The 25,240-nt window shown below is 30.2% G+C and overlaps 1 protein-coding gene across 1 annotated transcript in view; it reads right to left on the bottom strand.

The window, feature by feature from the left end:
- Nucleotides 1-74: 74 nt before the first annotated feature.
- LOC106121975 (uncharacterized) overlaps nt 75-25,240 on the bottom strand; it is a 36,242-nt gene continuing 11,076 nt past the window's right edge. Inside the window, 1 exon segment of the mRNA NM_001312835.1 lies at nt 75-1,124. Coding sequence (NP_001299764.1) covers nt 262-1,124 — 863 coding nt within the window. The 3' untranslated portion in view covers nt 75-261.

The following is a 25,240-nucleotide window of genomic DNA, read 5'->3' as shown; positions in this document are numbered from 1 at the left end:
GAAACGAGGTAGGTAAATCATATAGAATATTTATATGAAATTAATTTATTTATCGTATTACATTATTATACACACTTATCCATGTATCCTACCAACATACATAAAAACAGTCGACGTAACACGCAGTCGTAGACAACCTTCCTACGAAATTTTGACAGTGAGCTTCTTTTGTCACAACGTTTAGTGACCAAGTGTCACCTATTACTAATCTATCACTAGTTTCACTTAATAAGTCTTTATTTATATTAATCTAAACTAGCTTTAACTTAATGCTAATAACGGTTCTTCAATTTCGTGCTTTTGGTTGATATATTTCGAATTCGTTTTCTTCCACTGATCCTTTTTACTGACCATCTTTTGTTTTGTCGCTTCTAGTTTCGCCTTACTCTTTGAAATCTTAACTGGAATCTTTATATCATCTAATCGCTCTAAAGTTTCAATTATATTTCTTGGTTCAGATACAACATTCCTTGTTTCTTCGCTGATTTCATCCATCGTACCATTTTTATTGGCATATACTACGACATAATGGGAATATGCGGAATTTGATGGGGCATTAATATCGGCGAAATCTCTGAAGTTTGCAAACTGATCTTGGTTGTAATTCGGTTTAGGATTAGCGATGTAACCGACGCCGGTAGATGGTCTTCCGTGGCCATTGTTGTAATAAGAACTAAAGCTATCGCCGAAATCATGATCTTCGTCGTTCTGAGCGAAGAAGGTACCGCCTCTTATAATTCCAAAGTTTCCTGATCCGAGTACACTGGGACTCGTATCGATGAGTGGAGCAGAAGACACAGCGGATTGTTTACCAAAAGTTTCGACGTTCCTATTAAAACCTCCAAAAATGGGATAGTTTAGAAGCGATCTGAAGGAATTGGGTCTTTGACTGTAAGCTGCTTCTTGATTTCCAAAGCTCGCTCTATAATTATTTTGTTGTCGTGGCTCAAAAAGATTAGCAAAAGACGGGAAGAAATTTTGTGAATCGCCTACAACATCGATTGAGTGATCTGTTTCACTAGCAGCTTGGTGTTGGTCCTTTTCTGTTTCTCGGTAATGTTGTGGAGGGAGAACTGCTTTAGATATAATTTCTGATGATTCAGCTGCAAGGTCTTCTGCATCATCTGGAAATAAATAATATTATATATTAACGTTTTATACTACTTAGCTCTTACTTGAAACAAGAGTTTAAAGTATGCTCTCAACCAGTAAAGTAATTAAAGTACTAGTTAGAAAAATTCTATTATAGAAAATTACATTGTTATGAATTTATTAATCTTAAGTTTAAATTCTTTTAAAGGTAATCTAAATTTCAGTGTCATTTTTTGTTGTAACCTTGTAAACAATGAAGTTGTCTGCAGTTAGTCCGTTTTTAGATAACATCAAGTTTTGTTTAGTTTTTGATGGATTGTGTAACTTTGTCGAGGCTGGCTCAAACACTGGAAATAATTTATCACGGCTTTGACCCGCTGGCGGATAGAAGCCGGTTTAACGAATTTACCTAACAAGTAGATTGGATGCATTTTTGTCATTTTATTCAAATTCTAGACTTAACTTAGTTGACTTTTCGCATTCATGTTCCTAGGCAGATAATACGTATAATGGTCTTCTATAGTACAGAAATAACACATAGAAAATATTTGTTGTTAGTTAGTTTAGAAGTATAAAAGATTCTTTGAGTATTTTTATGCAATACTATTGATTCTTCGCGCTGCAATTAAAATTATCCAAGCGATGACAAGTACGAACTTTGAGTGCTTTGTTTACTAAACTAACTACAAACTACTTCTAACTAACAAACTTTAATAAAATATTCTACGCTGTTTTATAACAAAAACACAATTATTTCCTAACAGTTCACGTTCGCTAGGAATTAGAAACACCTGGTAACGGTCATATGTGTCAAAGCGAAAAAACAATTTATCATATTAGCATATAGTCAATGATATATCAAATATGTAAATTAGTTTACGGAAATTACAAAAGAAATAATGGATTGTGCCTCCGTTTGGAGATAATGACCTAACACTCAATATATTTTTTTAATCTTTTCCCTGTATCTGGCAATGTACTTACGTCCATAAGCTATGAGTCCAAGATCAAAAGTTTTCGAACACTAACTTAATTAATTAAATAACAAAAACCGTTTTGTAGTAATGTTTAAATAAATCTTTCACCATAATCTTATTAATATTAACTATTGCATACCGAAAATATGTGAAGATATATTAGATTAACCTCACTAACCTCACACATTCTGTCATAATCGTTCCACAAAACTAAACATTTTTCATCGAAAAGAAAAACGTAGATGCGTTTCGAAATGATGTCATGTCATAGGTCAGGAGAAAGTTAAGCTCAGTAGTTAATGAAACTATATTTCTTCGATGTGTTTCCGACATAAAATATGGCGACATAATTGCCCGACATAATTTTTATTTTGTAACATAGACTGGATGTTGTCACAACTTAATAACGTAGTGAAGTACATAGATAACATTGTACTTATATTATTATTATTATTGCTGGATTTACCAACTCATTATCCTCCATGAGAAGCGAATGTATCACGAGTTATCCTATGTTTCTGCCTTACGAAATTACGATCGTCACATCATATCCCTAATTCATTTCTCTATTCTTAAAGAGAACTTCTATCGGTCTTCTAAATTGCCATACTCATGTAACATGCGACACCGATTTCTATTCATATTAATTGTTTTCGATCCTGTTACCTTTTACTTATACTAGTATAAAGTCTTCTTTAGGAGCAGGGTCAAAAACAATTACTAAACTGGAAAGATTCGATTCTTTCTTTGTTTGCATTGAATTACTCCGAAGCTACTGAACCAAATAGAAATATTATCTCACTGTTGGGAAGCTATACTATCTAGTTTTTTTGGCCGTTATAGATCTAATAGCCAATTAACACCATGTATTGCCACATTATAGCTTTCCTGTATTACTCAATGCTATTGTAGTTATAGACAGAAGTCATAAAAATTATATTATTAATAAATCACAAAGTCCATTTGGGTAAAAACTTTAGGAGGTTCCGGTTATGTGATCGAAACAATTCAATGTGTTATGAGGGAAAGCTAATGTTTGACCAAATTTGTTACAAAAATGACCTCGATTTTTAATGATCATTATACAAGTCGTAACACATTATTAACTTTGGTTACGTAATGTTTTTGTTTTTTGTATTTGGCTGTCGGTCATGGGCAAAATGACCGATTTGCAATCCGTTCCGCGATTGTCTATCAGTGGGATGAAATTTATTAATTGTGCCTTCTTTCTATTAAATATACATAATATTCATTATATATACAAACAGAAATGACTAAATCGTATGATAAAAGTATAATTATATGTTAATTAATTCATTAGCTTCAATAAAAGACAAAAGACATGCACATAAATAATTCTTTTATATAATACAATGTAAAATAGTTTTATCGATGTGTATGTCAAATAAAATTGTACTTAAATGGAATATTAATCTGTTTACTGTTAGGTTACTGCTAATTTACAACGATTTTGTATTACTTATTATTATAATGTACTTGTGCAAATATTATAATACAAATATAGACAATAATAATAAAAATAAGAAATCCTTTTTGTGTCGTAATATTTAATATAATATTTTATTGAACTTTATTAGCATTCCTGAATCATTTACACTAACTCGTAGTATTAACACGCGTTAACTCACACAGTAAGTAGTGTTGTGACATCTTTGAGTGTGATTAAATAATCGATTATTGTTCCGATGTTCCATCCTCACGGAGTTCTCGATTTCTCAACTGATGGCATCCCGCCATCGCGCCAGCTGACGAAATCTGGAGCGTGACATCGATTCGTCGCCAATATTCGCCGACTGATGCATTCTCTACACAATCCTTTCTGTCACTAAAATCGAGCATACATAAATCTCTTTGATTTACGCATGCTCAATGGTTTGTTGTTGTTTTTAATCTTTTGATTTGTGTGTGATTTTTGTCCGATGAAAGTAAAGCTTATGTAATTTTAATACGATTAATTGTTTAGTTAGTGTCCTTTCAATTGTACTTAATCTTTAGTTTTAGTCGCTTCTTCTCGTATTCTCTTTAATTAATTTAATCCTTTTGGAGTTTTGGTACTTTTACGTTTTAACGTCACTTCATTATTACATTTATTTCATTTTATAATTTACGTACACATATTCATGTGCTTTACGTATAAATTTACAATAGTAAAGTACAACAATATTTAATAACTAAACAAAAGATTTACACAATCTATTTTCGCGTCAACTGTTACGCGTAAAGAACGATTATTCAATGTCTTAGCTATTCATAATGACACAAAGACACCCGGAAATAGTAAATTAAGATGTTAATGTTATTGTGTAACTAAAAGTAAGAGCCTATAATCGTCGCTCTGTTTAGTACAAGCCGTAATGCTTTAGTATTTTGAAGCCTTAGACAATACGCGTAGCAAACTGTATACCACACAAACTTATGGTCTGTGGAAATCAAGATTTTTTTTAATCTATTTAAGAAGCAGGTTACAAGCTATAAAATATACATGCAAATGTCCATAATTAAGATCATCTAGAAATGTTTCATTTATGTAAGAATCGAGAATAAACAGTAAAGAAATATACGACTAAACTCATGAAACATATGTTTTAACACACAATGTTTAACCAAATTCACTTTACTTTTAGTTTCATTAAACAGAAAAACAATCTCTACTAAGATATTATAAGAATAAAAAAGCTTTTTCTACGTCCTTGACATATCAATACTTGCATTAATTCTTATAATACAAATATTTAACTTTCATATAATAATTGGATAGAAACAGACTTTCCAGATTTCAAAATGTAGTTAATCTTTGTTACAACCTATCAATAAGTTAAAGATTATAGATTTTAATCTGACGTGATTAAAAAACATATATTCGTAAATATCGAAATAGATTCGATTTTTATAAGGAAAAGAGAATTTAAATTATTTAATTAGATTAATATTTATGTAACATTTTAAATCAATTTTGAGCGCGTGGATTTTGTTAATCGTTTATTTGGTAGACTACGTAATATGGGTGACCCCAAAAATGAAATTAGTAATGATTTTTTACATACATAAAAAACATAAATATGTTGAAACAACCAGAGTATTTGCCATTGTCGGAATTTTTAACGATACTATAATTTATTTTATTACTTCGACGTGATTTTATTATATTGTTAAGAAATTTGCGATTGTAAAAATTAACACTTGACGCATTACATAGCTTACATAATATTTGAAGTTACTTAAAAGTATTATTATGTTCATATCTCTGCATAGCTTAATATGACTTTTAACAGATTTCTTTAAGGTTTCGAATAACTAAATGGGACAATCCTTCAGTCCTTTTACAATACGAGTAGAGGTAGGTCCGAATGAAATGGCAAATGATATATCGATCTGGAGAACGAAATCCTAACTTTAAGCCTTGCGAATGCCGCACTTTCATTACAATGTCAAGTGTCAGATTGATTAGTGAGGGGACATAAACGTCGACATTTTAGTAAGGCTAGTGTTGCGGCAGTACACCGGCACAGTGTCGGATTTTCTTCCTAAAATAATGTGCCGACCTTACTTATAGAGACTGATGATTGTAGAAATACGAGTAAATATAACATACTCATCATTTTGTCGTAGCCAATTTACAAGCGTTTTCCAGCACGAAATTTAGTTTATGTTATTTATAATATTCGAAGTTATTTCAAAGGTACCAACAAAGCGCTCTAACGACGCCCATCTATTATTATCATTACTATGCCATCATCGGCTTTAGAGAGGACTGGCTTCAAGGTTTTATCTGCATAAGTACTAGAAATCGCTCAGCCATTGTTTACGAAATTCAACAAGTTTCCTAAAGAGTTTTAGATGATTGGCTCCTAACCGATATCGTGATTATGAAGTAATTTTCTTTTGAAATATCGAATTATTGCCATTATAATTAATATTTTGTATGAAATAGAACTTATACAAATTTGAATTTAAATAATGTCTTGATTTTAGTATTAAGTTTTTGGTGTCTCGTTTGTAATTATTTAAGATAACTCATTTCTTTTTTAAGTCTTTTTCTTGTGTTTTAAAATCTTTATATCATGATTTCTGATAGCCACTGGAAGCGAGAGTTGCGAGGAAGTTTTTGCCTGTTTGTTAATGATAATACTTGAACTATGAGGAAACGTCAGAATGTTCTTATGATGGTCAGGGGGATATTTGTTGTGTTATTACGGTTTTCCTCGTTCATACATTCACTTACGGCAATAAACTTCAGGACTTAATGAACATTTAATAGCAAATGTAAACAAACTGGTTTTAGATATTTTTAATTTGTAGGCGCAATAAAATAATTAATTATTTAGATCGAAGACTCTTTTTTTCAAGAGAATGATGGGAATGAAAATATGTTTTTGTGTAAATGTATTGTCAGTGCTAAATCTGGGGGTTCAAATTGTTTAAATTACAAAGTCTTTTCTACTTTTAGATTAGTCTTGTCTTTTTTTAAATCACGAACTTCATTATTGTTAGTGCAGACGTCTTGATATTTCAACACCAGTACTCTCACTTCGTGAGTTAAGTTTCAACTTTACAAGCTTTTGTTAGTAACACTTTCCTTAAACGATGAAGTATTGGTAGACCGATACTGTTATTAAACTTAAGAAATATTAGTTTTAGTTAGACTTGCACGAATTATTGTAATAATGGATTAGAGTTAACTAATAGTAATTGTAACGTTGAATAGAGACACATATTGGGAAAATATTATATTAGTTTTTATTATAAAACATTAGTACTATTAGGTAGAAATTCCGAAAATGCAGCATTGTATTATTAACCTAACCCAACACTAGCCTTACTAAAATGTCGACGTTTGTGTCACCTCACTATTCATTCTGTCACTGGACTTATAGAAAGCACGTCATTCGCGCCAAAGGATTCGAACTAATAATGTTTAAAAGTACTAATCTATACATAAACATGTAATTAATTAGTAATATATAAAGTAATTCTCTGTTAAAAATATGCATTAATCGAGTAATTAACTCTTGCACTTCTCTAGCCGTGAGAAACATTATTATTGTCCTAAGGCGGAATAAACATTTTTCTTGTTTATATTAAACATAAAAAGTTATGTAAAGCTTAGAGCCAAGTGACCTTTCCGGCATCGTATAGCGGAACTATTATAATTTGTCATGTCACGTGAAATAGTTATAATTATCACGTCAACCGTCTCTAGAACTGGCTCATGTAAAGACTATGAGACGTATTCGTAAGTGAAAAATTAAGGCATAGTATGTACTAGAAACTAGTTACGGTTAATGCGATTACGTTTTATACGATTTCTTGCATCAAAGGCCATTCTACGTTGGTCCTAGCAACTTGATATTATACATATTTTTATATATTTCTTAACGCTTAATACGATCGCCATCCCGTTTATTACGCTATCGCTCGTAGTAATTTGATAATATAGAGAACGTCTTATATCCGATTCCCGCATAATATTCGTTTTTGGCGGTTTTACTGTACCTTGCAATTCTGCTGCCATAATGTTTGTATTAAAAAACGCATAATATATCTCTGGTTTTACGAAGAGAATGAAATGATGATAACAAAACCTATAGCTACACTAAAATGAACAAAGAGTGCCGAGATTTGAATTCATTATCCAATCAATATGAATAACGTTTCAGATAATCTAAGGATTATTTATTAGCCTTCTGTACACAATCTACATACAATATATATACAGGGTGTAAATTAGGTGAAAGATTAAAAGATGTCTGATAGGAAAGACCTCTATAGGCTATACCTATCAATGAAACAACATTAATCAATTGGTATTGTTGTCTTTAACCAACACAACAAAAATTTTCATCTACACCTAAGTTACACTCTGTACTCGTATATACGACCATATTGGCATGCGTTTGCAGATTAAAATGGTTGTGGTATTTGTACCACTATTGTTATAAGTTTAAAATGGATTGTCTACTAATAAATTTCGCCCTAAATTCCTTCAATATCTATGAATAAGCAATAAGGGCAAGTTTATAACCTATAACCGGTAACTAGCGTAATCAATGATTGCACCGAATACCTACATAATGTAGTTTCTATTTTATCCTTGAAAGTGGCTGCTTAATAGTTTATTTCCGTAAGAACTGAACCGACAACGCGTTGTTGTGCGTCAGGATTGGAAACATTCGTCATGTTTAGGGCTAGAAATATTTCGACAAAATTTTCACTTCTTTGTTTTTTTTCGTCGAATTGTATAAGATTTTCCTTAAACGATTTTACGAGGAAATAAACCTTATAAAAATCGACGGAAAATACTAAAGTAAAATTAAAAGAAGCATCTATGTGCTTTTACTATTTCTAGATGTTGGCGACGAATTCATCAGTGTAAAATGTTTTATTTCTCATTTAATAATATGTACTAGACTTTTTATTTTTAACAGTCATAACTTATCTTTCCTATCTTATACTATATTATAGTTTTAATTACATACTATTAAGTTACTATTATATTAAGTTTTAGACATTATTAATTAGAATCCTTTGCAAATGGCGCGCTTTCATTCCAAAGTCCAGTGTCAGAATGATTAGTGAGGGGACATAAACGTTGACATTTTAGTAAAGCTAGTGTTGCTCCAGTACACCGGAACAGTGTCGGATTTTCTTCCTAACATAAGTAAGACTTTTCATAGGCAAAAATATGATTTCACCGATGAAATAGATGATGTGGCAACCCTGATTATAGATGCTAGTAACTCTTCCACCTTGAAATATGTCCGCTCCTATTTATACAAGGGAAATGAATTTTTTATAGAATAAACTGTGCATTTATAATTTACTTGGACGATAATTAATATAAGGATAACATAATAATACATTGCTTTTAATTTTTAAATGGATTTCTTTCAAGAATGTTTGTTACGAATCTCAAAAGGTTATAAGACGATAAAAATATATTTTCAGCGTTCACTTGCAATAAATCCATAAATATATTCATAAGCTTTACTTTAGTGAGTCTTATATTTGTACACATAATCCTTATAAAGGATATCAATATTCAATTCAAATATCTAAAGATTTTGTACAAAATCAAACTGAAGTTTTAAAACTGAAGTTCAATTCACGAGTTTTCTTACATAATAAGGTCTATAATTGCTTGATAATTCAAGACATATTTTCAAAAGCTTAACAAATCAATACAGGAAGAGGATGTTAATAAAGCTATGATTCTTCGCCCTATATTGTCTTTGCTCACGGAAACGTACGAAACTTCCCACGTTTTTCCTTTCATTCGTAAAATACCCAAGTCGAGTTACGGAAATATGAATGGATGGTAAATATACATATATATACTAATGTTATGTACTAAAAATATAACAGAAAATGTCCGACAGTTAACTAAGAATTTTTATCATTATAATAAAAAAGCCTAATTAGTAACGAAGCTAAGTAACTTTGTTTTTTTTTGTAGATCTATTTGCATATTATATTTTTGTATCCGCATTCCAAACTTCAGACCTACTTATTTTTTTACTATTATAGATATGTCGTTATATTAACTTTTTATCGAACCCTTTGTCCCTATGAGGAACAAATATGATGGTGCGACAAGAGATACGTTGTAACTACGAGTATAACATACCGCTAATTTCTTAGCAGTTCCAGTCTACCTTAAGTCTTCTTTACTAATTTCTATTTTAAAAAGGCAAAGAGAAGACTGTTACTTACAAGTTACATTTTATATGTTTATATTATAGCGCACTGCACTACTTAATTCCACTTCCAAAATAAATGTACAAATGTCATATAAAATCTCAAGCTTGTCGTTGATAATTAAATCTTGTACCCCTACAGCTTTTAGTGATGGCATAATATGTTAAACAATTATGTAACACTACACAATGCGCTTGTCGCTGTGAACTTTGACATAGAGATAAAGTAAAACTACTCGTAACGTGTGAGAAATGTGATTTTAATCAAAGATAATTAAAAGTCATAATGTTTTACTACTGAGTTTACAAGTAGACCAACAATAAGCTGCTGTAAGTTCTTCATTAATAAGTGTGTTGCCGATACATATGGAACCTTTTTATACTTCTTTTTACTTTTAATTTTTATATTTGGAACATTATTTCTTCCTTTTTCTATTCCAAAATTGTAGTTGTAAATAAATAATCAAACAGTGAGTGTGTGCTAATCCTTTTCCTTTACTCCGATTTATAATGTTTTCATTTTTATTTTAATTATTATTCTATTTTTCAAAGTTTATGTAAATCCGACCGCTCGTTTCCTTTCTCCTTACTTTCCATCGTCTTTAAAGTGGTTATTTAAAAAAGAAAAAAAGCCCTAAAGGCTGAACCTCTGTGACACTTTGAGGAAAAATAAGAATAATAGCCTTTTACTTGTTAGAATCAGCATTTTAGGCCACATCTGTTCATTATTTATTAACTCTTCAAAATATGTATTAATCGATTACTTGTCATAAAACAATTTAGTTAATCTAATCATTGTCAATCCAGTCGTTAACAAACCTGTCCTTGTAATGATGCTTTTTATACAGAGTACATTCATTTCCTCGATCAGCAAGATCGTGACTGAAAGAATATACAAGTAGTCAACTTTACTGTATTTTAAAATGACGCGTTCAAGAACAGTAGGTATATAAAATTGTGTTTGCCTTTCCATGATTCAGGTCACTAGATTTATTAGCACAAACGTGCTTTGTTTGATATTAACTTTATTTATCACTTTATCGTTTTCGCCCTATTCTGTTCTGTTTAAACCATGAAGACTGCTGTTCAAAAGGTTGCTAGGCAACAACCTTGGCGTCGATTTCTTAAGAATCACGAATTTAACAATGATTCAAACTGAATCCAGTTTTGATGAAGAAATGACAGTTGACTGTTGCATAGTTTGTTGAACTTCTGCAATATTTTTGCGATGTAAACGAAAAATGTAATCGTTTGAAATGTAAATAGTCCTATTTGAAATTCGATCTGTATTTCACGATAAAAAAAAAACTAAATTTATAACAGACGGAATACAGACTATTATTATAATCCTTAAATATTATTATAGAATGTAAGAAAATTACATATTAGTTATATTAAAAAGCATTTAAAATACAAACGTACACCTTACATTTACAATTTTTTTATAAAAGTAATTTTTATGATAGAGAGATTAAAGTTGTTTTCAAATAGGAAGAACAAAAGAATGCTTGTGAAAAAATATTAAGGTTGTCCATTTTATTTTAAGTTACGGAGATATAAGTAAAACATCGAAAGATGAATTATCTCGTTACACAATAGCATTGTTTAGAAGGCGATTTATCCGATAGTAATACGAAATGAGTAAATTTTATAAATGATAATCTTAAAAGCAGTAAGGGTAAGTGTGCTACTGGCCTAATTACGTAAACATTTAATTTAGTCTTTTACTTACGTTATAACCAAGAAATATTTTAAAGTATGATTAAATATCAAACATTACATACAAACCACCTGCTTTAGTTCATAAAGAAAAAAAAAGTAATTTATAAGTTCTCGTTTTCGTGTTTTAACACGCGCTATATTAAAAATCAAAGAACGTGTTTAAGATAAATAGTTAAACTTATACAACATATTTCTACAAAAAAAATACAACGACTTAGCAATAAAAAAGCTTAAATGTCATCCTTATGTTTGTCACTTCTGTAAGGTTAGAACGTGTATAAACGTAAGTTATTGTCCGATAACTGAACATCGCTAACAAATATCGCTTTAATTCATAGTTGCCTCGAAAATTTCATACTTCTATGAACACAAAGTAAAACAGAAGGTTAATTTAACACAAGCGTACTTCAAGACCGATTTCTACATTCAACCAAGGCTGACTACATACAAATTATAATACAGTAAAACGATTGTTTAGTAATGAATTTTTGATGCTAAAAAAAATTATTAAGGGATATATTTTCATCGCCCGTTAGCTATTTTCTCTATGATTTGTGTGTTTATATATTTGAATCCTCCTTGCAAATGCGATAAAAAGACAATTAGGCGGTTGTTTAAAGGTAAAGCTCTTATTGAAAACAAAAAGCTCTGTAGATATAATGGTTCAATGAAGTTTGTCCTATCATTTAAACTTGGACTTCGATCATTTATCTTATCTTATCTTTTAAGATTTTGTAATAAATGAACATGCATATAAAAAAACAAATATCGTACCGTAATGTCTTTATTTTTTTACGAAATATTAATATTATTTTAGGATTATGTTTATGCAAATATCGCTTAAGAATCGTTTCACATATGACCTTAATTAAAAACGTGTTATTAAAGTTATTGAACTCTAACAATACCTAAGTGTAAAAAAAACAAACTTTTTTTTATAAATAAACTGTTATAAAATAGCAGTTCAAGGATATTGAAATATTGTTCATAAACAAACCTAAAGTTGTTCTGTAGCCTGATATATGTTTTAACCCCTTTTCTCATTATTTCCTACAATGCTCGAAAAGGTCGGAGATTATAAATATGTTAATAAATTCCACTGAGATGAACGCTGAAAAAGATTGATTTAAAAGATTTCGTTGCTCGAGAGCAGCCAACGTCGAGTTTTGAGCATTAAAAAGCGCTCGTGCGAATGTGTGCTTAATAAGTATTCGTGTAAAAGCTTCATGGATTAAAAAAAAAACACGGAAATTTCTCATAATTTTTATTTAGAACATAGTATACTGTTAAGATCGAATATATTTATGTGGCATTATAATAAGATATCTTTATTAAAACAGGAAAATATTTTATTGATGTCATAGCATGAAGGTGGCATAAAAACAATAATTAGTGCTATTATTAATAAATGCAAACGCTACATTCTATTCTAGTTCTATGTCCTCGCATCAAAACTACTCCTTATATTGTGTGATTTATTTAATAATTGCTAGAACAATTGAATATCGTATAACAATAATGCAGATTATACAAAAGACATGGAAAAACAAGAATTCAAATCTCAACACTCCATTGACTAATAAGAAGAACGAACTTACTATAAATAGAATAAAAGAAGTCTTAGATTAAAGTGTCTGAAGATCATTAACAGAGACTATTGTTGCTGGAGGAATAATATATGGAGGGTCTACTCAATTTAGATTCTTACCTACTCATCTCTTTCAGGAGAAAGTTAAAATAAGAATTTGAAAGATAAACATTAAACTAATGAAAAAACATTTTATAATGCTACCGCTCGCAATCTATAATCTTTGGTTAATTGTCACAAATCACCTAACAGAGCGAATGCACTGATTTATATTCTTTTGTACTTCACGAACATCCTTGAGTAATGGAATGTAAATGTTAGAGAACAACGGTAGCATTAGCATCGACAAAATAAAGAATCAATTGTTAACAGACGATAAATAATACACAAAAGAGAGATATTATAAAAATAAGTACATAAAATGTGCAAATACTTAGTAGCAAATATCCATCTAAACATTCAAACTTCTGCATTTATAATATAATAGATAAGTTTTATTTTTGCATTATTTCCTATTCTTAACCCTCAGTTTTTATCCTATTATAAAAAGCAAATACTGTAGACAATGTACTTCGCAATTACAAATTTTTAAAACTTTCGATTTCATAATTGTATTATTGTGAAATGGCGCGTAGAAAAACTCGATAAGAATTTTTCAACGATTTTACGCTATCCATTATCCTTGAACCAATTCACAAGAAACTTTCAAACTGGACGTTTTACCAAGTTAAAAGAGAAAAACGAAACCGGCGATTACATGATAAATATATTTAAAGTCAAGCTACGATTACACTGCAATGTATTGACAACATAACCTATGGAAAGTTAACGTGAGTTGACTATTCTATCGCGAATTTATTTTTATGATGCGCGTTTTTTATGTACCAACTATGTCTAAATATAATTGAAAACGGAGGTGGGTTAAAGGCTTATACTATTTTTAAGCCATTTGTTTATAACTGCTTAATCATTTTTCTTTGTTAGCTCTTGGACTATTGTTAATAACCAAATTCTTTTACAGTATCATGCAAAATAAACATCCGTAACTACTGTTAATCTTTCTAGGTCACGGACATGGGTGATTTTTGCTAGTTGTCATTCTTTTTTGTTTTAAATCTTGGCCTTTTTAATCATCGTTTTTTCTCACGTTTCAATAACCTTGATAGTCAAACGGTAAAGTTCATTCTGTAAACCCTCAATTTTAATAGAAAAGTACCGATGCGAAAAAAATTGTATATCTTCTCTTGGAAACAAGTTCACTGACATAGAGAAATTTACCGGCCCAGACCAAAGTTCTTTGTACTTGTAGGTTATGTTGATGATGAATTTGATACTTAATTAAACGTTAAGAGTAACTTATTACTTAAGCTACTTAGTTCGTGTTTATATGAGAAGGTCAAATTACATTTGGTCACTAACTTCAGACATTAATGGAGGTAACCTATATACGTGAACAAGACATGTGTGAAATTTACAAGGGCAGTTTGCACCATGTATTACAGAATGCTATTACAAGAACAAGATCTTGCGTTTAAACTTTTTACAGCTAATTTATGTCGCGATGACCAAGATTTCTTTTTGTATTTATTAGAAAAAACACTTTGTTTGTAGAGGTCGCAGCGTTGACAAATTCGGCAAAACATTTAATGTTAGCATAATCAAATATTAGACTAAGTAAAATTATGTGTTGATTCAAACAAAAAACAAATTAATAAAAGAATCATGTAAACTACTAGTACTCATATACATCAGTAATTGACCTTATCCATAGTATACACTAGCACTTTCAATCGCGCCCCTTTTTAAATACAAGCTTCAAAAACTACGGCATTGTTTAAAATATGAACATAGTGGGTAACTTTCTTTATTCTACTAGCGTCCACAGCTGCAGTATGAAAGTCTTAAGTTGCTTATTGAAGATAAATATATGAAGGTCTATCCCATTTCTACGTCTGGATATTTACGAAATTGATTGTCAATCTATTTTCTAAACCAACCTGTCTTCTGTTAATCAGTTACATTAATCAGATAACGCAACATAAACAAAACATAAATTAGAATTGAGATAAATGAATCCTTGAGCCATCCGACGGTAGTTATAGCAATTATTTCGCGTAGGACGACACAATGCTTCGTTATCTGCTTGGGAATTTTGGACAAAGCGCTTTACCTTGCGATTATAATTTAAAGTTGAATCTGCTTACCTCAAAACGGTTACAAGAGCCTTACGAAGTTGTAGTGAATCATACTACTTACGAAAGAATATGCATAAAATATATTTGTTTTAATATAACGTTGATCTCTAAAATCGAATTTTCTGTATAAAACATATCGTCGTTTTTACCTTTATCTTTGACAAAAGGGAGATACGATATATGTTAATTGGGGATTTTAGGCTCCGAAACCCACGGTTAAACATTGTAAACGTTACTTTTGTTCAATGATGGTTATGTATGTTAAAGTCTATAATAGATCTTGTACCTTTTTTCATTATCTAAGGTTTTTTTAGTTGATATTTTTAATTCAGATGCTAATTTTACCGATCTAAGGATATATCTGATACCTGATGTATCGTTTAAAGGGCAAAGAGAACATTTGCGTACTCTCTTTCGAAGTAATTAAAGTCATCTTCGGATAGCTTTTAAGAATTGATTATTAGTTTTGGCGCGATGCAAAATGAATTTATGATGAAATTAAGAAATAAAATTCGTGTGTAATATAATCAGATACAAGATAAAAAGTAAAAGTACATGCAAACATGCATCACTGTCCTTGACCGAAAGCGAACAATAGATCGCGTGTCAAAAGATGCAGCATATGTTTAGTCCTCTGTGAATAATCATCGTAATGTTTTAGGAATTTAATCGGAATTATAAAAGAAAACAATTTTATATTTAAATTTAGTTTTCAATTTATTTTAACATACATTTGTTTATATCTTTCGTTTTCCATTTTATTTTTTCGTAATTTAATATGCAGGCGTTAAACATGAAGGCCTTAGCAATATGTGACAATTTTGACATCTGATTTATCTTTCTTTTAAGACAATTTTTATAACGATAACACTCCAAATTTGTATTCAAAAGAAAAATAACATTTCTATGTATCTAATCTAAACTCATCGTTGCCGTCCGAATTGATCGATTAGCTAATTTAATATTTAACATTTTCGATCATAATCTCATTGTTTAAATACTTTGCAAGAAATACCCAAGTTTATATAAAATTAAAAATTTTAACGGAACTTGCTAAATGTAACAGACTAGTATTTTAGTCTGAGATTATTGAAATATGTTCTTAAAACGGTTTATATGTTTTATCGAATATATAATATATGTTTAACTAATACATAGAATTCAATAGAAGACTGTTCATTGAGAGGAAACTATCTTTACAATCAATTTTGGATAAGTATATATTACTACTTGGTAATCCCATCTTAAGTAACGGCATTTAATATAACTTCGACTCAACATATATTGACAAAGAGCATAGAAATTGTGCCACAAAACCGTCATCAGTCAACGGTGTATAATAGCTTAATGTCTACTAACAGTATTTTAATATTTTCTTTGGATAATCGGATAAATGTCTCATAAAGCAATTTGTCAAATTTGATTAACTTAATGAAAGTTTTAAGCGAACAAAGCGACAAATGAAGTCTACTATCAAATATTTTACAAACACTTAAAGTTACTCCAGAAATACTTATCCGTTGTTTACTAGCGTATATTTCTGCTCTCAAATAGGTCAAAGAAGTTATAAAAATAGTGTTGTTTTTCATAGAAGGATTAATTTCATAAAGTTTCTTTTACTTTAGTTAACATCGGTTTACAAATATGAATTTAAAAACGTATTAATTTAGTACACAATAAAATTAACAACCGTTTCATGTTAATTACTGTTTGATTAGAGCAAGCATTTCGAAGTGTTGCGGTTTGGCGGTCTAATGAACAGTTAGTCAGTCGATGCGGATCATATTTTATGCAATATCTCTTCGACCCAACAATGAGTCAGATTTGATTTGCTTATGCTAGCGATCATTGACATTGCCAAGTTTATTGCACTCTTCGCTGTTCAAGCATACTTGTACATTTATACATGTCCTACTTTTTACGTGTATATTTGACGGACAATTAATAACTTGGAGTTTTTTTTAACACCAGGAATTCCGTACAATACGGACTTGGACAGTTGAATTGTTTGTTATACTGGTTTCACACAAGGTAAGTGAGTCAGAGCAGTAGATATTGCAGTACTGTTATTGTTTGAATGCACTATTATTGACAAAACAGTTCTATCTATAACAGTACTACAATGTACAATGAACTGTTTTATTATTCCTCGTGTGAAAAGGGCATTATAAGGAAATTTTATGTACCTTTAAATCAATATGTCATAAGACTTAGTTTAATGGTCTCCACGTACATGAGTTTCGTTTTCTCTCGCCTGTTCGAACGTGGTGTCACGAGTAGAAAATAAATTATAAGGTATTTTACCAGAATTGGTCGACAGTTCGTGCGCTTCACATGATCTGAGTGAGTGAAGTGATAAAGATGTTTAATTATTAATCGTATAGTTTGGATAATATGTTTACTTCTAATGAAATTATTTTTATAAATTGCACCACATCATTTTTTATGCAATTCCTGTTTCAATATCAGTCAATTTTCATTACAGTTAATATAAATAAAATGTGTACAATGTTTATTATTTTAGAAAGTATCGTTAATGCTAACAGTATTAGGGTTGTCAAAGTAAGTGATGAATAAAATTACGCAGACGCGCTTATTTCCTGAATAATATAATTCCTAAATAAATATTCTTATAGTGATTTATAATGGAATTTCACACATGTTTTGTTTTTTTTTTCGGGTATAAACATTACAATGATAAATATAATTTTTATCAAATTTCAAATATTGCATAGGATGGAAACTTTCCCTTTGTATATTTATTTTTATCTTGATTTTCTGAACTCCTTAACCCAGCTGGAGCAGTACTATGGGTAAGGGACACTTTTATATCAAATCCAAGACCCAAGTTCAGTGTATTTAGTCACTGAGTATATTTTTTTGCGAAGCCAACTCAAGTTTTTGGTAGCCCTAATGTCGCATGCTTTACCTGTCGTGTGATCTTTATGGTAATATCAGCGGAAGTGCAGTCCACACGTAGGTAACGGCCACAATACGTAACCGGCATGTTACGTATTGGCGCGTGAATCTTTTTGAATATTTTGCTTCAAGGGAGGCTAAGTAAAGATAAAATATGATTTACCTTAAACGGGTTTATCTTACCGTAAATACAAAAGTTTCAATGAATGGATCGGAACCAACCTCATATTCAAAATATTTTAATTATTCTACCATGAGCTTCCTACACCAAAATCTCTGTATAAAACATATCGTCATCCCTGTCATTATCTTTGACAAAACAGAGATAACAATATGTTTTAGTCCCATAAACCCACAGTGACTAAGTTAACCTTTACCCCGCTAACGTCGTATTCATCGTATTATTTCGTTATTCGTTGCAATCGTTAAAACGCCTCGTTAACTAAATTTAATAGTTTTTGCTTTCGATGAGGCAATAAAGAAAACGCTTGTTTGACGGTCACATTTTGCTTGTAATTGACGACGTTAAATTTAAAAGTCGAGCGGAATGAACTGACCGTTGCATTACACATAATTGATCACTCAACAGATTTCCTGACTTTGACATGTTTTTTAAAATAGACATAACAAATTAACCAGACACGATAACTTCGACAATGCACGTTTGTAACATTAATAACAAAACTGTCTTCAAAAACAACACAACTACAATAGATTTTGTTTTGTTAATTTGTCATATGCTACGTGACAGGATAACAATTTCTACTATGCCCTCAGTACATATTTAATATCTTGTTTTAAGTGTAGGTTTATTCTAGTAAATCTAACCGTTAGTTTCTGAGACTAAAATCTCTGTATAAAACATCCATATCATTAATTTTGACAAAACAGAGGGAACAATATGTTTTAAATAAGGAACTTGGTATTTGAAACCCACGGTAAGTGTGACGTAGTCGTAATAAATCTTTCTAATGAGGAATTCGAAAGATTAGCTTTATTCTTTTTTAACTATTGTTCTATAGAATAGTTTGGCATTAAAGAATAGTGCTTACATGTGTTTGTCCGTCTGATATGCGACTAGAGAAAGTCGACCGAGACGTTTTTCATATAAGTACGTGATCGAAACTTGTTTTCGCAATTACCTGTAACAAAGAAAATAGTAAATGAGTCATTGTTATTGAGTCATTTAGAATCGACATTAAGTTTGTTTATCGTAAAGAATGTTATTACATACTAAATTATTGACTATAAATTACATTATACATACTGACATCGATTACTGAACCGATTAAGTTGAATTTGTAATACTTTTATTATCTTTACTGGTTACAAATATAATTGTTATACGATTTTGAGACTATAAAGTAAATAAAAAATAAATCCTTTAAGATCTGTTAATATTAATTATCAGTAATATATTTTGTATTAATCTTATTAAACGGTAAGTCATTTTTTTTACTAAAAGAAGAGGAAAGAAAAGGCAGCTTTATTCAATTTATTTGTATGTTTTGATAATAATTTATCCAAAGACCGAAGATAATGGGACCCTGTTTTAAGTAATTTAAAAATGACTCGTCTTTAAACTTTATCGGTTTTTTTTCAGTGGCAATTTAATGCCTCGTTTTAAACATGGAATAAAACAAAAAATGCTTAAGAAATATGTTTTTTTTGCTTCGTATTTCCTTCTACTTATCTTTAAACTTTGTATATCTTAATTAGCCAAATAATTTCAATTTCCCTACATTCTACAATAAAACTTAGAGTTCCGATGGTGCTATTTCAAAGCATTATTCATTTCATAAGAATTAAATTATTGACAAAATTATTTAAGATTTTCTAGTGAATTAATAGTTATTCACAACATTGCCTAAGATTTTTAAATCTTTCCGATGAACAAAGATAATAATTCACATGTCATAAGTGCAAAAACATCAGACTTATGTTGCAAATGATTCATTGCAAAGGTAATTGGGAGTTAGGTAATTTCCCTCACGACTCCTTCGAAATGGACCTACTTTATCATCTACACAGGATTTCAAAACAAGTATTCGTTCCCAGTACAGTAAATATAAAAATAGTCTTGACAGACAGACGGACGGACAACAAAGTGATCGTATAAGGATTCCGTTTTTTTCCTATTAGATACGGAACCCTAAAAAGTAGTCAAAAGATAAAAAGAAGTAAAAGATCGGTTTCCAGTAAAGTATCTTTGTATTGCAGCTTAGTTATATTCAATATTTTTATTGTTAAATATTAATTACTATCTATAAAATATGCACATAAACATAGAGTAAGATTGCAAGCAAAATGTATGCTTATAAACTTAATCCTTCGGAAGAAGCCGGGGCGAAAGCATTAGTTATATACATTAGAACTGATGGTGAAATAAAAGGTTTCAATAAGTAATGGGACTACTAGTTACGTAAAATTGTCTAATTAAATGGTTAATTAATGTAGAACGTTACTTTAATATTACGTAGCACGTGCAATTAGTACATATCTTTTCGTGTGGCAGTACACATCTCGTGTGATATCTCATGAGTACTGGCCATTTATATCGAAAGGAATAAAAATAAGAAAAAAAACGATGTAAATTAAATCGGGATGTAGGCGTACGATCAAGGCTTCTTACGGATTTTTTCAAGTTCAAGTACCTTGTTTTATAATAAAATGCGAGGATGCATAAGCCATAATACCAATATTAGTATCAATGATGACTTAATATATTAAAAATACTTTTATTAAAGAAAAATGGTCATATTCGAACAGTTGCATAGATCTGGATTTCATAGATGTCATTATTAACGGTTACTCTTACTTTTAGAAAGTTCGATGTAAGCACAGACTATTTTCCGATTCAGACTTCTTCACTAGAATACATGTATGAGAAAATATTATCGTCATTCGTTTGTTTTCTCAAGTAATAGGAAGAATATTAGATTTGTTGTTTATTTAGAGATGCAATTAAATAACGTGATGTAAGTGAATGACGGTGATAGTTGCGTGCCTTGAATACACAGCCTTACAGACTTAAAGACAGTCGCAAGGATCAACATACTATATGGCTTTATATGAGAAAATGTGCCTTTAGATATGCTTTTATAATGATTTAAGATAACATAGTCTATAAGTGGATAGAATATAGAAAATATTTGTGATATATTAAACTTTGTGTGATGTAAGAAGGTGGATATGAAATTAAATTCCTTTAACTTCAATATAGGTTTCTTAAATTTTGTTTTAAATTAAGAATTACTTATTTTAATAGCATGAAGGTTAAGCATATTAAACTACTTGTTTACTTTGAAATTGTACTATATTTTTAAGAAATCGTCATCTATTGTAATTTAGTTAAAAATAAATATATCAAACCTTTTATAGAAAAGGAACGCAATGGAATTCAAATATCAGGTTGTAGCAAAAAAAAATACAGTTACAGCACCGGCTATGTAATACTACAAGAATGGAATGAAAGATCTGACTCGGTAAGGTGTGGTATCGAATAAGTTGATCCGATAAACAATTACATAATACGCGACATCGCGTACGTGGACTTATAAATATATTCCTAGTTTCACTTTCAACTGACTTACGGATTTACGGTTGTATACCTTGTTAGGGTTGCTATCTCTTAATATACGGGATTTAGAATAAAAAAATATTGCGTTAGAATAATATATTAGTTATAGCTGTAATTAATTGTACAATTTTATTATACAGACTTCGTTGTAGTTTAAATTTTATGTTCGAAATTTAGATTTTCCAAAGTCATGCTTAAATCATGCTTGCGTCATAAAACTCATAAATAAATTTACAAGAAAGTTAAGTATCCAGTTATTTATTTATAAGTACATTGATTGTTGTGTTGTTTTATCATGTCTACATTGACTTTTTTATATACTATAGAATGTCTTAAAAATTTTGCAATTCATCTCATTGTTTCACATATCTACGGGTACAGGTTGTCATGTAACATCGAGTGAACCTCTTTACTCATTCTCTTTTAAGAAAAAGAAAATCTTTTATTTATTATATTGTTATATCAACCCTGTGTGCACGCACGCCCTGAATACGAAGTTAAGTTATCGATAGTGATCCGAATTCAAAACCGGTAATCGCGAAATAATTCTTCGATGTTTACCTCGAAAACAAAGAATGGATTAATGATTACAAAATGCACGCGTTAACTGAAAACTAATGTACTTTTAGAGGTCAAGATGTTTAATTACATTAGAATGTTAGATTGCAAAATCAACAGTTTTATTTAAGAGTTAAAATAAAAACTTACAAAAAACAAACTCTTCGTTATATTAACCTTGGGACATAAGACTTACTTTATTTGTAGACAGTTTTTTGCTAGATAGAGACTATACTCACAGACAGACATTCTATTTAAATTCAGAAATATTAAAAGTGTGGCTGTAATAATAATACTAATAGTAAGAATTGAGAATAATTTATGACCAGCGATTGAGATGCAGAGCGATGATGCAGAATGATGATGATGTATCACAAATTTAATTCATTTTAATTATGTTTAAGAATAAACTTTTAAACTACATAATATAGCTTTTATAATAGCGCTGTAGAATTTTATAAAGCAGCTGTCAATCACGGCTACATCCGCGTGAGATAAAAAAAAAAATTAGTAACCTATGTGCTCTTCCAGACTATGTTCTATATCTATGCCAAATTTCATCGAGATCCATGGAGCCGTTCTCGAGATATTTTCGAACAAACATCCATCCGTACAATCCAAATATTCGCATTTATAATATTAGTAATATTACAGAAACTTTTTACTAACATGAAATTAAGGTGACAAAAAGTGTTTGTTAAATATATGCAAATTAATTACGTCTCGAATATCTAATCTAATTATGTAAATGAGTATGAGTAAATTCGTAGGATTCTTCAGGTTTCATAATATATACATACATGTTAATCAATACGCAACGTAACTTGTTGCTGCAATTGCAATTTTTAATCACAATAGATGTTTACTGCATATAAATTAAAATTTTAGTAACTTTTTAAGAAATGCTTCAAAGGCTAATAGCTTCACTAGACGTATAGAAATTGGCTATATCAATAATATTGCAAAACGCAACTTAGTATTCCAAATCATTGGAAAATAACAAGGAAAAGTTTACTAATAAGAACGTAAATCAATCCATAATAGATAGTCTATTGACTATTAAATATTTAATTATTCTCAGTAAGAAATTCAATAACATTTCGGGTGCATAAACTCCCAAGAGGTTGGAGTATTATCTACGCCTATTCAACCTTGACCGATATGTTGGTCATAAATGTCAAACTGTCAAATATTTGTTCCAATAGTTCGACCCAAATCGATCACCGCATTCATCAAACCATCGGGTGATTGACACGTACAAATGCTAACGGATCAAGGCCCATGTCTATTGTATTCGGCGTAATTGGCAATAACGCCAATTTTTTCTTCCAAATTATTCCAGCCATTGCGCATTTCATAATATTTGTACATGTCGTCAAGAAAAATTATACGTTACGTTGTTAAACCATACATCAGTATTAAGACATACAAAGTATGTAAAGTGGCTCTCGGGCCTACAATACAAGAAGTGTTTTAAAAACGCATACTTTTGGGCAGTTGCCCTCTGACTTCAAATTCTAGATTTACTAATTAAAATAATTTGAAAAGTTCGTCAGTTTTTAGTCGTTAGTAACAAAAAAACTGATTTTCTTTTAGTTTAGTCATTTTCTATTTGGATGTTTATCGTTTATTGAATTCTCTTTCAAAACGATAAAATCATTTCAAAATAAATTAATTCGTGTTGTATGTAACCATATGTTTCCTAAACAACAAAAAATAATTGAGGTTATGTCAGAGTTCAAACTGTTGCTTACGAGAAATCTGTTAAAAATTCGACACACATATTCCAAGTCGAACATCGATCCATATTTAATTGAAACTGACATAAGTTGATTATCATTATCATTGTATAATAAAAATGTTGACCTGTATTCCGGCATCTGTCGATTATAGATTTACGATATGATTTCAACTTCTGTTTCATAACAATCTAGATTGATGGAGATAAACTGTTGGTCCAATAAACATGATGATTGATTAAAACAGAAAATAAAACGCTGACATCTCTTGTCGTACTAACGTAATTAGACTGTAGCGATATTTACCACGTTCGATACACTTCTAATCGGAAAATTAAGTTTAACAATTTTAAATCCTTTGACTATTATTTAATAAGGTATTTATTAATTTATTAAAAAGGTAATAATACATAAATAATGACGATGACATAAATAAAACATATTAAGTGATATTTTAGTTTAGCAACATTTTGAAGGTGTAAACTTAACCCCTTTTACCATACACAATATAAATTAAGGGGCAGATCAAATTGTTTTCATGTGCTTACAATAGAAATATTTTTGTATTAATTCAACAGTATCCAAAAAAGTTCCCCTTAGTTACTTGCATCACAACTTTACTCGTAGACAGAGTGCAACTTCTCTCTGATGTTACGTATACAACTCGTGATATAAGACGTCCAAATTGAGATGAATGTTTGGCGGCAAACGTTGATCGGCTTCAAATGTACATACTTTATTACTTCTTCTTATCCCCGACGAACGCGTTTATAAGAGACCGTTTGTTATTTAAATTGTATACGTTTTGCTTTTATTTTATTGGCTAATTTTGTGGTTAAAATCAGATTTACGACTAATCATTTTATTAAAAAAACAAACAAGTTTTTTTCTACATTGATTTGTACTAATGATTATATTTGTTGTGTATTAAAAAGTTCATGAGTTGACACACAAAAATGTTATGAACAGAGATTTTAGCTGATAAATTCCAAAGCCTAATTGATGTTATAAAAATACTTACGATCTTGACCCGTTAACCTCACTTTAATGAGTGCTGAGTTTTCGTTTACTTGGATAAGGTTATGCGTGGCTGAGCTATTAGAATCGATTGAGGACGATTTAACAATAGCCTTAACTATTACAGAAATTAAGGTT

The sequence above is a fragment of the Papilio xuthus genome, unplaced genomic scaffold, assembly GCF_000836235.2.
Source record: "Papilio xuthus unplaced genomic scaffold, Pxut_1.1 DF826933.1, whole genome shotgun sequence".
Classification (NCBI taxonomy): domain Eukaryota; kingdom Metazoa; phylum Arthropoda; class Insecta; order Lepidoptera; family Papilionidae; genus Papilio; species Papilio xuthus.
Note: the sequence above shows the minus strand (reverse complement) of the source record. Positions and strands in the feature narration are given on the sequence as shown.